The sequence below is a fragment of the Carcharodon carcharias genome, chromosome 19, assembly GCF_017639515.1.
Source record: "Carcharodon carcharias isolate sCarCar2 chromosome 19, sCarCar2.pri, whole genome shotgun sequence".
NCBI classification, from domain to species: domain Eukaryota; kingdom Metazoa; phylum Chordata; class Chondrichthyes; order Lamniformes; family Lamnidae; genus Carcharodon; species Carcharodon carcharias.
The window spans coordinates 57,735,069-57,755,376 of NC_054485.1; the positions used below are offsets into that span (position 1 = coordinate 57,735,069).

A 20,308-nucleotide genomic window follows, 5' to 3' on the forward strand; every position below is an offset into this window, starting at 1 on the left:
GTACATCAACAGTTCCCAATCTATCACCATTTAAATAATACTCTGCCATTCTGTTTTTCCTACCAAAGTGGATAACCTCACACTTATCGATGTTATACTGCATCTGCCATGTATTTGCCCACTCACTCAACTTGTTTAAATTGCTTTGAAGCCTCTCAACATCCTTCTCACCTCTCACATTCCCACCAAGTTTTATGTTGTCAGCAAACTTGGAAATATTGCACTTGGTCCCCTCATCCAAATCATTGATATATACTGTGAATAGCTGCAGCCCAAGCACTGATCCCTGCGGCACCCCACTAATCACTGCCTGTCACTCTGAAAGAGGCCCATTTATTCCTACTCTCTGTTTCCTGTCTGCTAACCAATTCTCAATCCATGCCAAAATATTACCCCGGATCCCATGTGCTTTAATTTTACACACTAACCTCTTATGTGGAACTTTATCAAGAGCTTTCTGAAAATCTAAATACACCACATCCACTGGTTCCCCCTTATCTATTCTGCTAGTTACGTCCTCAAAGAACTCCAGTAGGTTTGTCAAACATGATTTCCCTTTCATAAATCCATGTTGACTTTGTCTAATCATGTTGATATTTTCAAAGTGTCCTGTTATCACATCCTTTATAATAGTCTCTAGCATTTTCCCTACTACTGATAACCTAACCGGTCTGTAATTCCCTGTTTTCTCCCTCCCTTTTTTAAATTGTCGGGTTACGTTTACCACGCTCCAATCTGCTGAGACTGTTCCAAAATCTACAGAATTTTGGAAGATGACAACCTACACATCCATTATTTCCATGGCCTCCTTTAATACCCTGGGATGGAGATTATTGGACCCTGGGGATTTATCAATTTTCAGTCCCATTAATTTCTCCAACACTATTGTTTTTAATTATACTCATTTCCTTCAATTCCTCCACCTCACTAGATCCTTGGTTCCCTAGCATTTCTGGGAAGTTATTGTGTCTTCCTCCATGAAGACAGAACTAAAGTAGTTGTTTAATTGCTCTGCCATTTCTTTTTTCTTTATTTTAAATTCTCCTGTTTTGTACTGTAAGGGGCCTTCATTTGTCTTCACTAATCTTTTTCTTTTTAAATTTTATAGAAGCTTTCACAGTCCACTTTTATGTTCCTTGCAAGTTTACTCTTATACTCTATTTTTCCCTCTTAATCAATCTCTTCGTCTTCCTTTGCTGAATCCTAAACTGCTTTCAATCCTTATGCTTGCTATTTTTTCTAGCAGCTTTATATGACTCCTCTTTGGATCTAATACTATCTCTAATTTCTTTTGTTAGTCATAGTTGGGTTGCTTTTCCTGTTGTGTTTTTGCGTCAGAAAGGAATGCATAACTGTTGCAGTGCATATATTGTTCCTTAAATGGAGGAGCAGCCCTTGCAAAATCTTGAATTTTACTGACCTGCATTTTTAACTTACTGGCCTGTCTTACCGGCTTTTGAATATTGGCTATGCGAGCCACACAGAGGGGCTTCGGGGCCGAACCTGGTCTATATCCTCAGATCATGGACGGATTCTTGGGCCTTCCCTCCAGTGAGAGGGTGGTGGGTGGGTACCCCACCATCTTCTCACCTCCACTTCGAATAATTCTGGGGCAGGCGGGCCCATGGATGCCCTTTCCACCTCGCCGCCAATTAAGCCCCTCCAGGAGGCCTCAAATCATCGCCGCTGGTATTAACCGAGTGACAGGCATCTGGTGGGGGGTGGTGGTGGTCATCATGTGGGGAACATGACAAGCAAACCCTGGTGCGTTTTCTTGCAGGCGCCCAGGAGAGTCCCTTGTCCAAAGGCACTCGGTGCCTGACCTAGAGAACTGGCATCAGGAAGCAGGGGTTGGGGGACATTAAGATCTATCCCTCTGGCCTTTCTGCCGACCACCCTCTCCTGATACCCACTTCCTGTCATCACTCACCTGGGCTTGGGCCCCCTCCTTTATGCAAGGTCTCACATGGGTGTGGTACCAGCAGCAGCCACTGCCTTCCCTGTGCTGAGTGAGGAAGAGCTGCTGGGCTCTGATTGGCATCACATCCCTTATGCTCCTCCTGTGTCTTGCCTGAATCCTCCATTGCCACTTCCCATGAATAAAAACACCCAATTATGAAAATATCAAGGCTTGCCACTGTTGTTATGTGGCCATTTGTCCTGTACATAATGCATGCCAGGTGAGTGAGCATGAAGTATCAGCGGAAGCATGGAGGGGCTTGGGGAAAATGCACTGGAGGGGGTGCAGAAGAGATTCACCAGGATGTTGCCTGGGATGAAACATTTAAGTTATGAAGAGAGATTGAATAGACATGGATTGTTTTCGTTGGAGCAAAGAAGACTGAGGGGCAACCTGATTGAGGTGTACAAGATTGAGGGGCATGGACACAGTAGATAGGGAGCAGCTGTTTCCCTTAGTTGAAGGGTCAGTGACAAAGGGACATAAGTTCAAGGTGAAGGGCAGGAGGTTTAGGGGGGATGTGAGGAAAAACCTTTTACCCAGAGGGTGATGACGGTCTGGAATGCACTGCCTGGGAGGGTGGTGGAGGCGGGTTGCCTCACATCCTTTAGAAAGTACCTGGATGAGCACTTGGCACATCATAACATTCAAGGCTATGGGCTAAGTGCTGGTAAATGGGATTAGGTAGGTAGGTGAGGTATTTCTCACGTGTTGTATTTCTCACGTGTTGGTGCAGACTCGATGGGCCGAAGGGCCTCTTCTACACAGTGATTCTGAATATGGGGGACCATGGAGGGGTCATGGAGAATATGAGGAGAATATGAGGGCATTTGGAATGCGTGAGGGGTGAGTGCTTGAGAGCTTGACATTCATCTTTAAATCTGGGCTGGCATCCCAATGAATGGAGGTAGGTGTTCCAGCCTGCTGGCCTTAACATCCGCCCACCTCCGCCGTCGCCTTGAGCCTGCCCCCACCTCCCTCCCTCCCCCGGCGCCCTGGTGAGCGGGAGCCTTTTTAAAGGAGACTGGTCTGCCGGTCGGGAAGTTTTCTGACTCGCCCTTCCCACCACCTCCACGAAAATCCAGCCCATGTGTTTGGGTGGTGGGAAGAAATTGACATGCAGATGGGATGGAGTCAGCTCTGAGCCTCCAGGAGGCAGTGTCCAGTTAGGAAGATGGTTGTGCGGAAGGAATGAAGGTGTAGAGTGGTCAGTCAGAAGCTGCAAGTTCACGGCCACGGTGTAATGAACCCACGTGGGCTGCTGTTGAATTATTTTTGGGTGAGTTCCAGACTGGCGTAGGGCATGTTATTGCCAGTAGTTAGTGATGTGGTAACATGCACTGAAACTACCATCTTCCTCTTTACAACACAGGGCGATGGATGTGGGCCGTGTCTGACTGCTCAACCTGGTCATCTCCAAACATTTGTCCCAGATGATGGAAACAAGAGCTATACTGAAAGACAACCTGCATCTCAAACTCAACCTGGCCGACAGGTGAGAAATTTCAGATCATGCTGCATGTTTTACCATCACCTTCTCAAATTTGGAAACAGATCAGTTAGCCTGTATTGTGGAATGTTGTGTGTGATGGGAACAATTAACATTTTTCTGATAATAGATGGAGTAAGGCTGATTGAAGAGCTGTTTGGGAGGGGGGGAATGTGCCCACAACTCCAGATGATTCACTGGAAAATCATTATTACTACCTGTCCCCGTGATCCAGGAACATGACTTTACCCCTGCTTTGCGCAGGGTTGATGTGACTGTAATATTTGTCTCTCCGTGTGTGTGTCAAAAGCCATTTTATGGGTTTCAGAACTACAGTCAGATGTGCTTCACCTCAGCTGAATATCAGCACCTGGTCATTAGTCTGAGAAATTGAGCTTTCCCTGATGGATGGAAGAACCATCTCCGTCAGACAAGAGGATGAGTGAAGGCCAAAGAAAGTTGGATCAGAGTATTGTCAAAGTGATGCAAAGCTAGGAACTGTGCAGAGATTGAGGAGTCCAAATACAGAAATCGCTAAAAGCTATTGAGCAGGTGCACAAGATAATTAAAAAGGCAAAATAACTGCAGATGCTGGAAATCTGAAATAAATCTAAAAAGCATTGGAAATAATTGGAAATATTCAGCAGGTCAGGCTGCACCTGTGGAGAGAGTAACAGAGTTAACATTTCTGGCCGATGACCTTTAATCAGAACAGGAACAAAAAAATAATTAAATAGGCTAATGGAATGTTGGCCTCCATCTAAATAGGGCTGGATTATCAAGGGATGGAAGTTAAAGCAGTATAGAACTCTGGATAAATCTGATCTCGAGTACTGTGTTCAGTTTTGTGAGGATATAGCACAGATTCACCAGAATTATACTGGATCTAAAAGGCTAAATTATAAGGGCAGGTTGCATAGAGTAAGCTTGTATTTCTTTGCATATAAAAGATTAAGGGGTAGTCTTACTGAGGTGTTTAAGATGATGAAAAGATTTGATAGGGTAGATAGAGAGAAACTATTTCCTTTGGTGGGAGAGTCCAGAACAAGGGGGCAGAACCTTAACGTTAGAGCTAGACCAATCAGGGTGATACCTTTCACACAAAGGCTACTGGAAATCTGGAACTCTCTCCCCTAAAGCTTTTGAGAATAAAGGGGGATTTCCACTTGGAGGTGGAAATAGGACTTGGGTCTGTTTTTGAGCCAGAAATCTAGTTGGAAACTATTTTGTGCTTGTTACCTTTTACTTATTTGGTCTCCTGGCTCAGTGAGATTTCTCTTCCTCTATGAGTGACTTGGAGATAATCATGCAGCAGGGCATCTTTCTTTTCATTGTCACCTCCCTCTGCCTCCAATTCCTCCTTCTCTCTTACCTCCTGCTCCTGGCCTAGTGAGCTGTCCCCTTCCAGGGCCTCACTGTCCACAAGGTGCACACCCCTCTGGAGGCTCATGTTATGGAGACCACAGCAGACCATCAGAATGACCGGGACCCTTGCAGGACATTAACTGACCGCACCAGACACCGGATCCTGTACCCTCTGAGCCTGAGATGTCCCATTAGTTGTGACCCTGATGTGCTGTCCAGCATAGGTAAAGAAGGGTACCTGTCACCTGGTTGATGCACCAGTGTGTAGCTGCCTGTGTGATGCTGCAGAGGTCCGCACTGACGAGGATACAGATGTCTGTGAACATCTGCTTAGTGAGCCGCAGTCTCCTTTGACACTGGTCCTCAGTCATGTCCAGGTCACTTCATCTCTGCCTGCAGAGTCTTTGTTCAGAGTAGTGGCTCCTTTGCCTTGGTGCCCCTTGCCCCTCGCCCCCCTCCTCTTGCCTCCTGATGCCTGGTGCCCTGCTCTTCTGTGCAGGCTGCTGTTCCTTATTTCCAAGGCCCATGATTTCTGAGGATTTCCAGATACACCCATCCTGGTTCTCAGGTGGAGTCCAAACAGTTGTACCCACTGTCCTGATGCCCAAGTGATGCCAGGGGGACAACTCCCTGAACTGGCAGAGTTCTTCTCGCTGGCCCTTCCCCTGAATGGTGATGAGCTGCTGCAAATTTAACATCAAAGGATTAAGTCCTTTAAACTTTAAAAGCATTCTTACTTACCTTTTTAAATTCATATGCCTCAACGACTTGGCCCAGACATGGTCCTCACTTCCTGCAGCTGCTAAATTCAGACAACTGCTAAACTCCAGATCCCTTGAGAAAATTGGAAATATTTCAGGAGGTTTTTAATTAGTCCATAATGTTGTTAATTGGCCTCAGTTAGTGTGGGTGGGTTGAGGGGCCTAAGCTCTCCCCTGCCTTCTGGAAAATTGTGGAGGGCAGAAATGGAGGTGGGACTTCTGGCCACACAATGTCACAGCAATTTTTTTTAACCAGCCTGCTTACATTCAGATCCAGTCAGGGCCGGGAAATTTCAGCCCTCGGTATCAACTCAAAATTTCAAATTTGAGACTGATAGAATTTTATCATGCAAGGATATTAAGGGTTATGGAGCCAAGGTGGGTCGATAGAGTTAAGGTACAGATCATCCACGATATCAGACACAGAGCAGGCATGAAGGACTGAATGGCCTCCTCCTGTTCCAGTATAACAGGCTTGAGGGTTGAATGGTCTCCTCCTGTTCCTGTTTAACAGGCTTGAGGGGCTGAATGGTCTACTCTTGTTTCTGAGTTCCTCATGGCTTTGTCAAATAATGAGGAAAGATTGTACAGTTTATCTTCTTCACTCACTTGGAGACACACTGGCTTCCACTCAGTCCCTCGATCCTGTTACACGGGAACAGGAGGAGACCATTCAGCCCCTCACGCCTGTTAAACAGGAACAGGAGACAACCATTCAGTCTCTCGAGCCTGTTAAACAGGAACAGGAGGAGGCCATTCAGTCCTTCATGCCTGCTCCGTGTCTGAAATCATGGATGACCTGTACCTTAACTCTATCGACCCACCTTGGCTCCATAACCCTCAATATCCTTGCCTGATAAAATTCTATCAGTCTCAAATTTGAAATTTTGAGTTCCGACACTGAGGGCTGAGGTTCAGATAGGGATCATTGGTGGAAAGATGGAGAGTGGAAAGTAGTGGGTTTCCTATGAGGGAGGGAAGGAAATCCCAGGACCTACTTTTACAGAACTTCCTCAATAAAGTTAGCCAGTGAACTGTTCCCCACCAACATCCTGTTGGATTTTTATCCAGACTGTCTAACCTGAGGGGATTGTCAACTCCAGTTGGACATATTCATAGAACAATAACAACACAAAAGGAGGTCTTCGGCTCATAGGCTCCATGTCGGCTCTCTGTAGAGTAATACAATGAATACAATATAATCCCATTCCCCCACTCTGTCCCCGTATCTCTGCAAGTTTATTTCACTCGTGTCCATCCAATCTCCTTTTGAAATCATTCATTGCCTTTGCTTCCATCACCCTCATAAGCAGTGAGTTCTAGCTCATTACCACTCACTGTGTAAAAACGCTTTTTCTTCATATTTCCCTCTTCACTTCTTTCCCAAGACTTTAAGTCTGAGCCCCAGTCTTTGTACAGTCTGCTAATGGGAACAGCTTTTGCTTTTCGACATTATCTAAACCCATTATAATCTGGTACATCTCTCTCAAATCTCCCCTCAATCTCCTTTGCCCCAAAGAGAACAACCCCAGCTTCTCTAATCTAACCTTGTAGTTAAATCCCTCATCCCTGGAAACATTCTGGTAAATCCCCTCTGCAGCCTCTCAAGAACCCTTACATCCTCCCTAAAGTGTGGTGACCAGAACCAGACACAATACTCTAGTTAACGGTTCGAGTCCATATAACTCTTCAACAGAACTAAGTAAAAATAGAAGAGAGGTGAAAATAAGCTGGTTTAAGGGGGGTTTGGACAAGTAGAGCTGGATACAGGGCCAGTGATAGGTGGAGATAGCCATAAGATGTCATAGACAAAATGACAAAGAGGTGTTGAAGATGGTGATATTATCTAAGCAATGTGCTAATTAAGGGTAGAAAGCAGGACAAGCAAGGTACAGATAGCCCTAGTGGGGGTGGGGTAGGGTGAAGGAATCGAAAAAGGCTAAAAGGTAGAAATAAAACAATGGATGGAAATACATTTAAAAATAATGGAAATAGGTGGGAAAAGAAAAATCTGTATAAATTATTGTAAAAAAAAGGTGGGGGGGAGATTCGGAAAGGGGGTGGGGATGGAGGAGAGAGCTCATGATCTAAAATTGTTGAACTCAATACTCAGTGCGGAAGGCTGTAAAGTGCCTAGTTGGAAGGTGAGGTGCTGTTCCTCCAGTTTGCGTTGAGCTTCATTGGAACAATGCAGCAGGCCAAGGACGGACATGTGGGCATGAGAGCAGGGTGGAGTGTTGAAATGGCAAGCAACAGGGAGGTCTGGGTAATGCTTGCGGACAGACCGGTGCTTGCCATTTCAACACTCCACCCTGCTTTCATGTCCGAGGTTGGGCGAATATCAGGTTGGAAGCTGTGGGAGGGAGATCCCCAGAGGAGATGAGGTCAGTGACAGTTCTGGAAACAATGGCTTGATGTTCAGTGGTGGCGTCATGGTCCAGGGAGAGGTAGGAGGAAGTGTCTGCGAGTTGACGCTCAGCCTCCGCGAGGTAGAGGTCAGTGCGCCAGACAACAACAGCACCACCCTTGTCAGCGGGTTTGATGACAATGTCAGGGTTGGACCTGAGAGAATGGAGTGCAGTAAGTTCAGAGAGAGACAGGTTAGAATGGGTGAGAGGAGCAGAGAAATGGAGACGACTAATGTCGCGCCGACAGTTCTTAGTGAAAAGATCAAGAGAAGGTAAGAATCCAGAGGGAGGGGTCCAGGTGGAGGGAGAATACTGGAGATGGGTAAAAGGATCCGTTGAACTGGGAGAGGACTCCTGCCCAAAGAAGTGAGCCCGGAGACGAAGACGGCGGAAGAAGAGTTCAGCATCATGCCGAGCCCGAAATTCATTGAGGTGAGGGCATAAGGGTATGAAACTAAGTCCTTTGCTGAGCACTGAACGTTCAGCATCAGAGAGGGGAAGATCAGGGGGTATAGTGAATACACGGCTGGGGTTGGGATTGGAAGATGGGGTGGGGACGGAGGGACGGGCAGGGGTGGAGGGTCCTAGATGGGTGTTGGTGTCGATGAGTTGTTGGAGCTTGCGTTCCTTAGCACTTGAGAGAAAGAGAAAAAGTCTCCCTCTACCTGGACCCCTCCCTCTGGATTCTTACCTTCTCTTGATCTTGATTTTGACCCAGTGACAGTGAAGGAACGGCAATATATTTCCTAGTCAGCATGGTGATTGACTTGGAGGGGAACTTGCAGGCAGTGTTATTCCCATGTGTCTGTTGCCCTTGTCCTTCTAGGTGGTAGAGGTCACATGTTTAGAAGGTGCTGCCTAGGGACCCTTGTTGAGTTGCAGGTGTGCATCTTGTAGGTGGTACACAGTGCTGTCACTATGCGTCAGTGATGGAGGGAGTGAATGTTGAAGATGCCAATAAACCAGGCTGCTTTGTCCTAGATGGTGTCGAGCTTCTTGAGTTTTGTTGGAGTGGGGAGTATTGCAGCACACTCCTGACTTGTGCCTTGTAGATGGTGGACAGGCTTTGGGGAGTCAGGAGGTGGGTTACACTTTGCACAATTCCCAGCCTCTGACCTGCTGTTGTAGCCACAGTGTTTATATGGCTAGTCAATGGTAACCCCCAGGATGTTGATGATGGTGATGATGTGTCATGGACGCTTTGAAGGTGTTTCCCCAAAGTCATCCATGAACAGCTGTTTTTTTGTTTGGGATTGTGTATTTTTTAACCTTGGAGTGACAGGGTTAATTTAAATTAATCCAGCAGCAAAGCCTGTTTACTTAAAAAAAAAGATACGGTTAACTTATTTCATGCTAATGCTCTGAAAGTTACCTAAGGAAAGATAAAATTACAAACACATACACAAAGAATAGTTACAAATGTAGGTAAACAATACTGTTAGTGTGGTGTACATGGACTTTGAAAAGGCATTTGACACAAAGCCACACAGGAGACTTGTGAGAAAAGCTATTGTTCATGGAATAAAAGGGGCAGTAGCAATGTGGATACAAAGTTGGCTTAAAAATAGGAAGCAGATGGTAATGGTCAATGTATATTTTTCAGGTTTGTAGTGGAGTTCCCCAGAGCTCAGTATTGGGACCTTTGCTTTTCCTAATATATATTAATGATCTAGATCTTAGTGTGCAGGGGACAATTTCAAAGTTTGCAGATGATATGAAGCTTGGGAGTATTGTAAACTGTGAGGAGGACAGTGTAGAACTTCAAAAGGACATAGACAATTTGGTTGAGTGGGCAGATTGGTGACGGATGAAATTCAATGCAGAGAAGTGTGAGGTGATGCATTTTGGTAGGAAGAACATGGACAGACAATATAAGATAAGGGGTGAAATTTTGAAGGGGGTGCATAAAGTACAAGAGCAAGGAGGTTATGCTGAATGTATATAAGACACTCATTAGACCTCAGCTGGAGTATTGTGTAAAGTTCTGGGTGCCACATTATAGGAAGGATGTGAACACACTGGAGTGAGTGCAGAAAAGGTTTACAAGAATGGTTCCAGGGATGAGAAACTTCAGCTATGTGGCTAGATTGAAGAGGTTGGGACTGTTCTGCTTGAAGAGAGGAAGCCTAAGAGGAGATTTGATAGAAATGTTCAAAATCATGAGGGGGCTGGACAGAGTAGATAGGGAGAAGCTGTTCCTTCTCTTAAAAGCATCAAGAGTGAGAGAGCACAGATTTAAAGTGATTTGCAAAAGAAGCAAATGAGACATGAAAAAAAAACTTTTTCACACAGCGAGTGGTTCGGATCTGGAATGCACTGCCTAGAAGTGTGGTGGAGGCAAGTTCAATCAAGGCATTTGAGAGGGCATTAGATGAATATTTGAATAGAAACAATGTGCAAGGCTATGGGGAAAAGGCAGGACAATGGCACTAGGTCATAATGCTCATTTAGAGAGCCAGTACAAACATGATGGGTCAAATGGCCTCTTTCTGTGCCATTAAAATTCTGTGATACTTATAAACATGAATCAAGTTTAGTCCATTTTCGGTTCAGGCCTGATATGTTTTGAAGTCAAGATGTTTCAGTGTCTGGAGAGAAGGTTTTGAGGTTGTAGTTGTCTCTACAGTTGCAATGGCTCCCACTGTCAAATTGCCAGAGATTGCTTTAACATGTGAGCTTAGGTGGAATCAGGTTTACAGGAAGGAGACTAGGTTCCTTACTTCTGTTCTGCAGGCGTAGCACTTTTAACTGCCTAGTTACTTTACAGCAGATAGTAAGCTGTTTCTAGATGCTTTTGTCTCTCCCTGGGTTGAAGCTTCTTCAAGATAGTTCTCAATGGATTTGCTTTTAGGCAGCTTGCTCCCTTTCTCTATTCTAAGCAGGCAAGTTTCATTGGTCACTGTCTCAAAAATGCTGAATCATATTCCATGTATGGTAAGTGGTAATGCCATTTAGCAACCTGAAGCTCCCTTCCCACCTGTCATGATCAAAAGGGCTAAGGTTGTTCACACCTTACAGAGGCTCATCAGTTAGTGCTATGGCCAGGATTTTCCAGCCCTGTCGCGGGGGAGATGGCCCCACAACCAGAAGTCCATTGACTTGCGGCAGGACCAGAAGATCCCAGTGGTGGGTGGGTGCGGAAAATCCCGCCCTGTGTGTTTGGAGGAAAAGACGTCAAGTTAACGAGTTACTGTTTGCTCTTTTGGAACACTCATTAGATTTCAAATGCATATATTTGAGGATGTTGCCTCTTTGGCTGAAGAGTCTCCAGCCCAAATCCACAAGGAGAGAATCAGGTGATCCTCAGAGTCTATTTTGGAAACTGTCTTTAAATTCAATCCAAGGTTTACAAAATATGTCCTCAAAACAGTTTTCTAAAAATGTATAATATAACTGCACACTGTGACAGATGAGAATGCTGTTGAATGTCAAACTGAGGTGGTTAGACTCCTCTTATTGGATTACCTGGAAAAACTCAGCAGGTCTGGCAGCATCGGCGGAGAAGAAAAGAGTTGACGTTTCGAGTCCTCATGACCCTTCGACAGAACTTGTCGAAGGGTCATGAGGACTCGAAACGTCAACTCTTTTCTTCTCCGCCGATGCTGCCAGACCTGCTGAGTTTTTCCAGGTAATTCTGTTTTTGTTTTGGATTTCCAGCATCCGCAGTTTTTTTGTTTTTTTCCTCTTATTGGAGATGGTCAACACCTAGCACTTGTGTGACACAAATGTTACCTTTCAGCCTGAATGTTGTCCAGTTCTTGCTGTGGTCAGGATTTTAATGCCCTGGGAACCTACATAAATCCCTCTGCTCCTCGATGTTATGAGTTATCTTGTGCTCTCTTTTATAACCTGATTATTATTATAATCTAATGGATCATCAACAGTACCATGGGGGAGGTGGCCAGCAAGTCACCCTTGGGCAGTAGACGGAAGTATAGATCTTAACCCTTGCTGCCTTCGACCTCCCAGAAAACACCGCAGGAGCAGTCCAGCTTGTCCAAATTCCTGTGTGTGAGGGGAGGTGGTGAGACCACTACAAAGGGAGGGAGAGACCCCAATCACATTAAAGCAATTTGTGTACAGCTCCATTCTACCACCTCACCCTGACAAATCACCTCAGCAAGTGGGGACGGGATGAATTCCTGCTCTTTTCTGTCCTTGTCAGCTGTAGTCTCTACATCTGTGCCTGTATGAGAAGTTTGGGGCCATTTCCTATGTTTCCTGTGTCATAAATATAAATTGTTGTTGCTGTTGACAATTATGATGAGAAGTTAAGTGTGCAGTCTGGGGTTTGGATTTAAATTCTAATAAGGCATACATATAACTGGTGACTCACTCTGTAATCCTGTTAATTTAGGGTGATCCTGGTCCAAAGGGTGACACAGGAGAGCCGGGCACAAAAGGAATTCCAGGTATCCCTGGGATTCCAGGGGTACGTGGCCGCCATGGACTTAAAGGTGAAAAGGTGAGTCAGCAAATTATCATTGGCCGTTATCTTAAATGGGCTGGAATACAAAGGTGAAAAAAATGAGGATTCTTTTGTAGAGAGGCCTCGGTTAGACCTCATTCGGAGTAACTGTGTTCAATTCTGGGCACCACACAGCAGAAAGAATATACTGGCCTGGAGGGGATCTAGAGTAGGTTTACCAGAATAAAACTGGGGATAAAAGGATTACACTATGACAGATTTCATAAACCTGACTTGTATTCCCTTGAACATAAAATATTGAGGGGTGATCCAATTTAGATCTTTAAAATGATAAAGGAATTTAGTAAGATTGATAGGAAGAAGTTATTTCCTCTGATGGGGATCAAGAACAAGGGAGCACAATCTTAAAATTAGATCTGGGACATTCAGGAGTGAAATCAGGAAGCACTTGTCTTTACACAAAGTGTGGTGTCAACCTGGAATTCTCTCTCCCATACAGTCGGGAAATTGAAATTTTCAAGACTGAGATTGAAACGGTTTTTGTTATTTAAGGAGATCAAGAGTCTTGGAGTAAAGGTGGGAAACTGTAGCTGAGGTCCAGATTAATAATGCACGATGCCTGTGACATACGAACATATGACCATACAAATTAGGAGCAGGAGTAGATCATTGACACCCTCGAGCCTGCTCTGTCACTCAATAAGATCATGGTTGATCTGATTGTGGCCTCAACTCCATGTTTCCGCCTACCCCCAATACCTTTTGACCCCCTTGTCAATCAAGAATCTATCTACTCTGCCTTAAAAATATTCAATGACCCAGCCTCCACTCCTCTCTGAGGAAGAGAGTTCCATAGGCTCACAATCATCTAAGAGAAGAATTTTCTTCTCATCTCCATCTTAAATGGGGAACCCCTTATTTTTAAACTGTGTCTCCTAGTTCTAGTCTCTCCCATAAGGGGAAATATCCTTTCAGCATCCATCCTGTCAAGCCCCCTCAGGTTCTTATATGTTTCAACATGATCACTTCTCAACCTTTTAAACTCCAATGGATACAGACGCAGCCTGTCCAACCTTTCCTCATAGGATAACCTCTCATCCCAGGCATTAGTCAAGTGAACCTTCTCTGGACTACTTCTCATGCAATTATGTCCTTTCCTGACCAAAACTATACACAAAACTCTAGATCTGAATACATCGGTAGACCGATCGTCTCAGCTTGTTCCTGCCCCACAGAACTCATTTCTCGTTATCTTGACTCCCTTCTCTCTCCCCTTGTCCAGTCCCTTCCCACCTACATCCGTGATTCCTCTGACACCTTACGTCACATCAACAATTTCCAGTTCCCTGGCCCCAACCGCTTCCTCTTCACCATGGACGTCCAATCCCTCTACACCTCCATCCCCCACCAGGATGGTCTGAGGGCCCTTAGCTTCTTCCTCGAACAGAGGCCCGAACAATCCCCATCCACCACTACTCTCCTCCGTCTGGCTGAACTTGTTCTCACACTGAACAATTTCTCCTTCAACTCCTCTCACTTCCTCCAAATAAAAGGTGTGGCTATGGGTACCCGCATGGGCCCCAGCTATGCCTGTCTCTTTATGGGGTATGTGGAACATTCCTTGTTGCAGTCCTACTCCGGCCCCCTTCCACAACTCTTTCTCCGGTACATCGATGATTACTTCGGTGCCGCTTCATGCTCTCGTCAGGACTTGGAAAAATTTATTAATTTTGCTTCCAATCTCCACCCCTCCATCATTTTCACGTGGTCCATCTCTGACACTTCCCTTCCCTTCCTTGACCTCTCTGTCTCAATCTCTGGTGATAGACTGTCCACCAATATCCACTACAAACCCACCGACTCCCACAGCTATCTCGACTACAGCTCCTCACACCCCGCTTCCTGTAAGGACTCCATCCCATTCTCTCAGTTCCTTCGCCTCCGTCGCATCTGTTCCGATGATGCTACATTCACAAACAGTTCCTCTGACATGTCCTCCTTCTTCCTTAACCGAGGTTTTCCACCCACGGTCGTTGACAGGGCCCTCAACCGTGTCCTGCCCATCTCCCGCGCATCCGCCCTCACGCCTTCTCCTCCCTCCCAGAAACATGATAGGGTCCCCCTTGTCCTCACTTATCACCCCACCAGCCTCCGCATTCAAAGGTTCATCCTCCACCATTTCCGCCAACTCCAGCATGATGTCACCACCAAACACATCTTCCCTTCACCCCCCTTATCGGCATTCCGTAGGGATTGCTCCCTCCGGGACACCCTGGTCCACTCCTCCATCACCCCCTACTCCTCAACCCCCTCCTATGGCACCACCCCATGCCCATGCAAAAGATGCAACACCTGCCCCTTCACTTCCTCTCTCCTCACCGTCCAAGGACCCAAACACTCCTTTCAAGTGAAGCAGCATTTCACTTGCATTTCCCCCAACTTAGTCTACTGCATTCGTTGCTCCCAATGTGGTCTCCTCTACATTGGAGAGACCAAACGTAAACTGGGCGACCGCTTTGCAGAACACCTGCGGTCTGTCCGCAAGAATGACCCAAACCTCCCTGTCGCTTGCCATTTCAACACTCCACCCTGCTCTCTTGCCCACATGTCTGTCCTTGGCTTGCTGCATTGTTCCAGTGAAGCCCAACGCAAACTGGAGGAACAACACCTCATCTTCCGACTAGGGACTTTACAGCCTTCTGGACTGAATATTGAATTCAACAACTTTAGGTCGTAAGCTCCCTCCCCCATCCCCACCCCCTTTCTGTTTCCCCCTTCCCTTTTTTTTTTCTAATAAATTATAAAGATTTTCCTTTTCCCACCTATTTCCATTATATAAAAAAAAAATTAAAAAAAAACCCCCACTAGAGCTATACCTTGAGTGCCCTACCATCCATTCTTAATTAGCACATTCGTTTAGATAATATCACCAACTTTAATTTTAACACCTATGTGTTCTATTGTACTATTGTCGTTGACATCTTTTGATGATCTGCTTCTATCACTGCTTGTTTGTCCCTACAACCACACCCCACCCCCCTCCACCTCTTTGTCTCTCTATCTCTCCGCCCCCCACACACACACCTTAAACCAGCTTATATTTCAACTCTTTCTTGGACTCGAACGCAAGTTCTGTCGAAGGGTCATGAGGACTCGAAACGTCAACTCTTTTCTTCTCCGCCGATGCTGCCAGACCTGCTGAGTTTTTCCAGGTAATTCTGTTTTTGTTTTGGATTTCCAGCATCCGCAGTTTTTTTGTTTTTATAAGAGCATGAGAAATAGGAACAGGGTTGGGCCATTTCAGCCCTTCGAGCTCACTCTGCCATTCAGTGAGATCATGGCTAATCTTCTACTTCAACACCATTTTCCTGCACTATCCCCTTGGTGTTTTTAATATATAGAAATCAGCCTTGAACATACTCAACGACTGAGTCTCCACAGCCCTCTGGGGCAGAGAATTCCAAAGATTCTTCATCTCCTGAGTGAAGAAATTCCTCCGCATCTCAGTCCTAAATGTCCTGCCTCTTATTCTGAAATTGTGTCTCCTGGTTCTACAACCCCCCCCACCCACCCCCAAACCCCCCATCCCCACGGGGCAGGGGAAACACTCTTCCTGCATCTACCCTCTTGAGCCCTGTAAGAATTTTGTATGTTTGAGCAAGATAACCTTTCATTCTTCTAAACTCCAGAGAATAAAGGCCGAGTCCATTTACTCTTTCCTGAAAGGACAATCCCTCCATCCCAGGAATTAATTTAGTGAACCCTTGTTGCACTCCCTCTGTGGTAAGTATTTCTTTCCTTAAGTACTGAGACCAAAACTGCACACAATACTCCAGGTGTGGCCTCACCAAGGCTCTTTATGATTGAAGCAAACATCTTTACTCCAATACTCAAACCCTCTTGCAATAAAAGACCATTTACTTTTTAAATTGTTTGCTGTACCTCCTTACTAGCTTTCAGTGTCTCATGAGCAAGGACACCCAAGTGCCTTTGAAGTTCACATTTCCCAGCCTCACGCCATTTAAGAAATGCTCTATTTCTGTTTTTGCTACCAAAGTGAGTAACCTCACATTTCTCCACATTGTATTCCATCTGCCAAATTTTTGCCCATTCACTTAGCCTCTCCAAATTCTCTTGAAACATCTTTGCATCTTCCTCACAACTCACACTTCCACCAATTTTGTGTCATCTGCAAACTTGGAAATATTACATTTAACCCCCACATCCAAATTGTTGATATAGATTATGAATATCTGGGATCCTTGCAGGACTTCACTAGTCACAGCCTGCCAATCTGAAAATAACCCATTTATTCCTACTCTGTTTTTTGTCTCACCAATACTGAATACAACTGTAGCTAAACATCCCTACTTTTATATCTCATTACCCTCACAATAAACAGCAACATCCCATTTACCTTCCTAATCACTTGTTGTACCTACATACTAATTTATTATGATGCATGCACCAGAACACCCAGATCCCACTGTGCCTCAGAGCTCTGCAATCTCTCTCTCTATTTAAATAACATATTGCTTTTTTATTCTTCATGCTGAAGTGGACAAGTTCACATTTTCCCACTTTATACTTCATCTGCCAAATGTTTGCCCACTCGCTTTACCTATCTCTATCCCTTTGCAGATTCCTTATGTCCTCTTCACAACTTACTCTCCTACCTGTCTTTGTGTCATCAGCAAATTTAGCAACTCTACATTCAATCCTGTCATCCAAGCCATTGATATAGATTGTAGACAGTTGAGGCCCAAAACTGAACTCCATTGGTTACATCTTGCCAACCTGAAAAATACCTATTTATGCCTACTCTTGGTTTCCTGTTGGGTAACCAATCCTCAATCCATGCTATTATAAAAGGGGTGGGAGTGTCCTTGATGTTAATTGTACATTAATTGAAGATTAACTGTATTCAGATAGTAGGTAATCATTGGGAACTCACCAGTGTTAAATTTTTGAGAAGGCTGAAAGTGCAGTTGTCGATTGAGGGTGTACAATAGGTAATATATATCTCTGTAAGTAGAAGCTTGTAAAGTGTATAAAGATGAGGCTCCAATTATATCCTTCACCATCTGACTTTCTGAGTTGTGACTCAGGGATTCCTTGAGTCAGGTGCTTGAGCCAGGCCCCAAGTGGGACATAGCATCAGCTGGTGAACTGGGCCCATGCTGATGAAGTGGGATTCTGCTTGTGTGTCAAGTGTCATCTCTGTTGGGTTCGGCAGTTACATCTGGTTTCACTAGACAAACCTTGCTGAAACTGGAAAAAGTGGGACCCATCTGCCACTCCTCACCTTCCTCCCCCAAAAAGATAATTGCTTAAAGCAGCCTCCTGAAATGGTCCAGCCCTTAAAGTATCTGTCTTGAGCCTGCACCTTCAGCTACATGGGAATGCATTTCACCCTTTCCTGGAATACAGACTCTGTTGACACAAAGGTCATGTCAGCAGATGTGTTCACCTGCCTCCAGCTGCGGAGAATAATGAATTTGAATCTCACCTCTACTCAGTACTTCATTAGAAAGCAGTCATCAATAACCTTGTTTGTTCTCAGAATGTGGGAGTCACTGGCAAAGCTGGCATTTATTGCCCATCTCTGGTTGCCTTGGGAAGGTGGTGATAGGCTATCTCCTTGAACTGCTGGACTTCATGTGTTGAGTGAATAATGACCATGGCCTGGCCATTTTGCCACTTGATGTTGAGCATTTCCCAATCATCACCCTATAATATTGTGTGGCCTGCCAACATCCAATTCCTGCCACCTCACTTTGTGACTTCAATCCCAAACAACTCTTTCCAATTGCTGTTCCATTCATCTCTCAATAATTTATCTAATTCCGCTCCATTAATCCCACTGTTCCTCTGGTTTTAGTGAATCCTCTTCCTCTAGAGCTGTGACCTGGCAGGTTTTATTTGATTAACACAGTCTGTACTAAGGTCTTATTGTGTTGTGCAGGGGGATCAGTGTGAGATTTGCCCCACCATTCCAGAAGACTTCAAAGACGTGATAGGACTTCCAGGGAAACCAGGCCCTCAGGGAGACCCTGGACCACCTGGGACAGGAGAACCAGGAAAACATGTGAGGCCAAGTCATTAAAAGCAGACTGTAAAGTGTACATCCACCAGAGACAGTATTACACTGACTAAACTGCTCAGGAAAAGAACTATATAAAACACCTGTTTGTAAATTATTCCAGTCTGTGTGTATCTCAATATCCAAACTCTCAATCTCTATTTCTCTCTGTCTCTGATCCCTTACTCTGTTTCTCTCTCCGTTTCTGATCTCTCGCTCTGTTTCTCTCTCTGTCTCTGATCTCTCGCTCTGTTTCTCTCTCCACCTCTGATCTATCGCTCTGTTTCTCTCTCTGTCCCTGATCTCTCGCTCTGTTTCTCTTTGTCCCTGATGTCTCGCTCTGCTTCTCTCTTTGTCCCTGACCTCTCGCTGTTTCTCCCTCTGTCTCTGACCTCTCGCTCTGTTTCTCTCTCTCAGTTTCTGATCTCTTGCTCTGTTTCTCTCTGTTTCTGATCTCTCGCTCTGTTTCTCTCTCTGTTTCTGATCTTTCACTCTGTTTCTCTGTGTCTGATCTCTCGCTCTGTTTCTCTCTCAGTTTCTGATCTCTCGCTCTGTTTCTCTCTCAGTTTCTGATCTCTCGCTCTGTTTCTCTCTCTCAGTTTCTAATCTCTCACTCTGTTTCTCTCTCTCCGTTTCTGATCTCTCGCTCTGTTTCTCTCTCTCAGTTTCTGATCTCTCGCTTTGTTTCTCACTGTCTCTGATCCCTTGCTCTGTTTCTCCCTCTCCATTTCTGATCTCTCGCTCTGTTTCTCTCTCTCTCAGTTTCTGATCTCTCTTTCTGTCTCTGTTCTCTCATTCTGACCTATAATTTCTTGTAGCTGATGTGTTTCTTCCTTTTTGAAATGTTTGATCTGGGTTTGTGCCATTAGGGACAATGCTGGTGACTTTGCACTTTTTTTGTGAATAAGATTATGGCTTAATCACATTCCCAGAGTCACCTGATCACCATCTCAGTGCTGCCCAAAATGTTGCGGTGTCCATCCTGATCTGGGAAAATGAACTCATGGCAATAGGCCACAGGCTTGTTTGTGAAGCTAGGAGCAATGAGAGGGGAGGAGCAAAGCCTAAGAGCCAAGGAGAAAGTAAAGTGAGTGTAATGATTTGTCCCAACAGGCACAGTGATAGTACAATGGGGATTGTTTGTGCCCCCGGCTTGTTGAGGTAATGCCCATCAGCTGAGCTATGGTTTTTCGGGAAACTGTGGACTGAAATGATGCCATAAAGACATGGAAAACTGCATTCACCCATCCTCTGGTACCCGTTAGAGAGCCTCAGTAACAGAGCACTGGATCAGGTCACTACATACTCTCCTGCCTGGAGAGAGAGCAAAACCAGGGGAAAAGAGCTATAATTTCCCTGTATATTCTCCCAATTCTCCTGTTGTGATATCCCACATGCTAGAGAGATCTAATGAGCCAAGAGACTCCAGATTAGAGCCCTGGACGGTACTCAGTTTGTTGATCTCTCCTAGAATTGCTGGATTATTACCCTCAGCAACTTGAGGTTCATGAGGGGAAGATCATGCTGACTTGCTTCTGGCACCTGCAAGTTAGTGGGGATGTGCGGCTTCGTGTGTGTGTGTGTGTAGATGTGCGCACGTGTGTGCGTGTCTGTGTTTATACGTCTGTGTGTGGGTGTATTTGCCTGCATGTTAGTGTCTGTGTGTGTGTGCGTGCACATGCATGTCTGTCTGTGCCTGTCTGTGGGCATATGTGCATGCATGAGCCTATGTATGTGTCTCAGTGTGTGCGTGGGTCTGTGTGTGCGTGTGTCTGCCTGCACGCGTGAACCTGTATGTGCATGTGTCTTTGCGT

The 20,308-nt window shown here is 45.2% G+C and overlaps 1 protein-coding gene across 5 annotated transcripts in view; it reads left to right on the forward strand.

The window, feature by feature from the left end:
- The window catches only part of col16a1 (collagen, type XVI, alpha 1), a 512,937-nt gene that overhangs the window by 261,798 nt on the left and 230,831 nt on the right, over positions 1-20,308 (forward strand). For all 5 annotated transcript variants that reach the window (XM_041212846.1, XM_041212840.1, XM_041212847.1 and 2 more), the window contains 3 exons: positions 3,333-3,455; positions 12,341-12,448; positions 18,378-18,500. In XM_041212846.1, the coding sequence (XP_041068780.1) occupies positions 3,333-3,455; positions 12,341-12,448; positions 18,378-18,500 (354 nt within the window). The remainder of the gene's footprint in view (positions 1-3,332; positions 3,456-12,340; positions 12,449-18,377; positions 18,501-20,308) is intronic.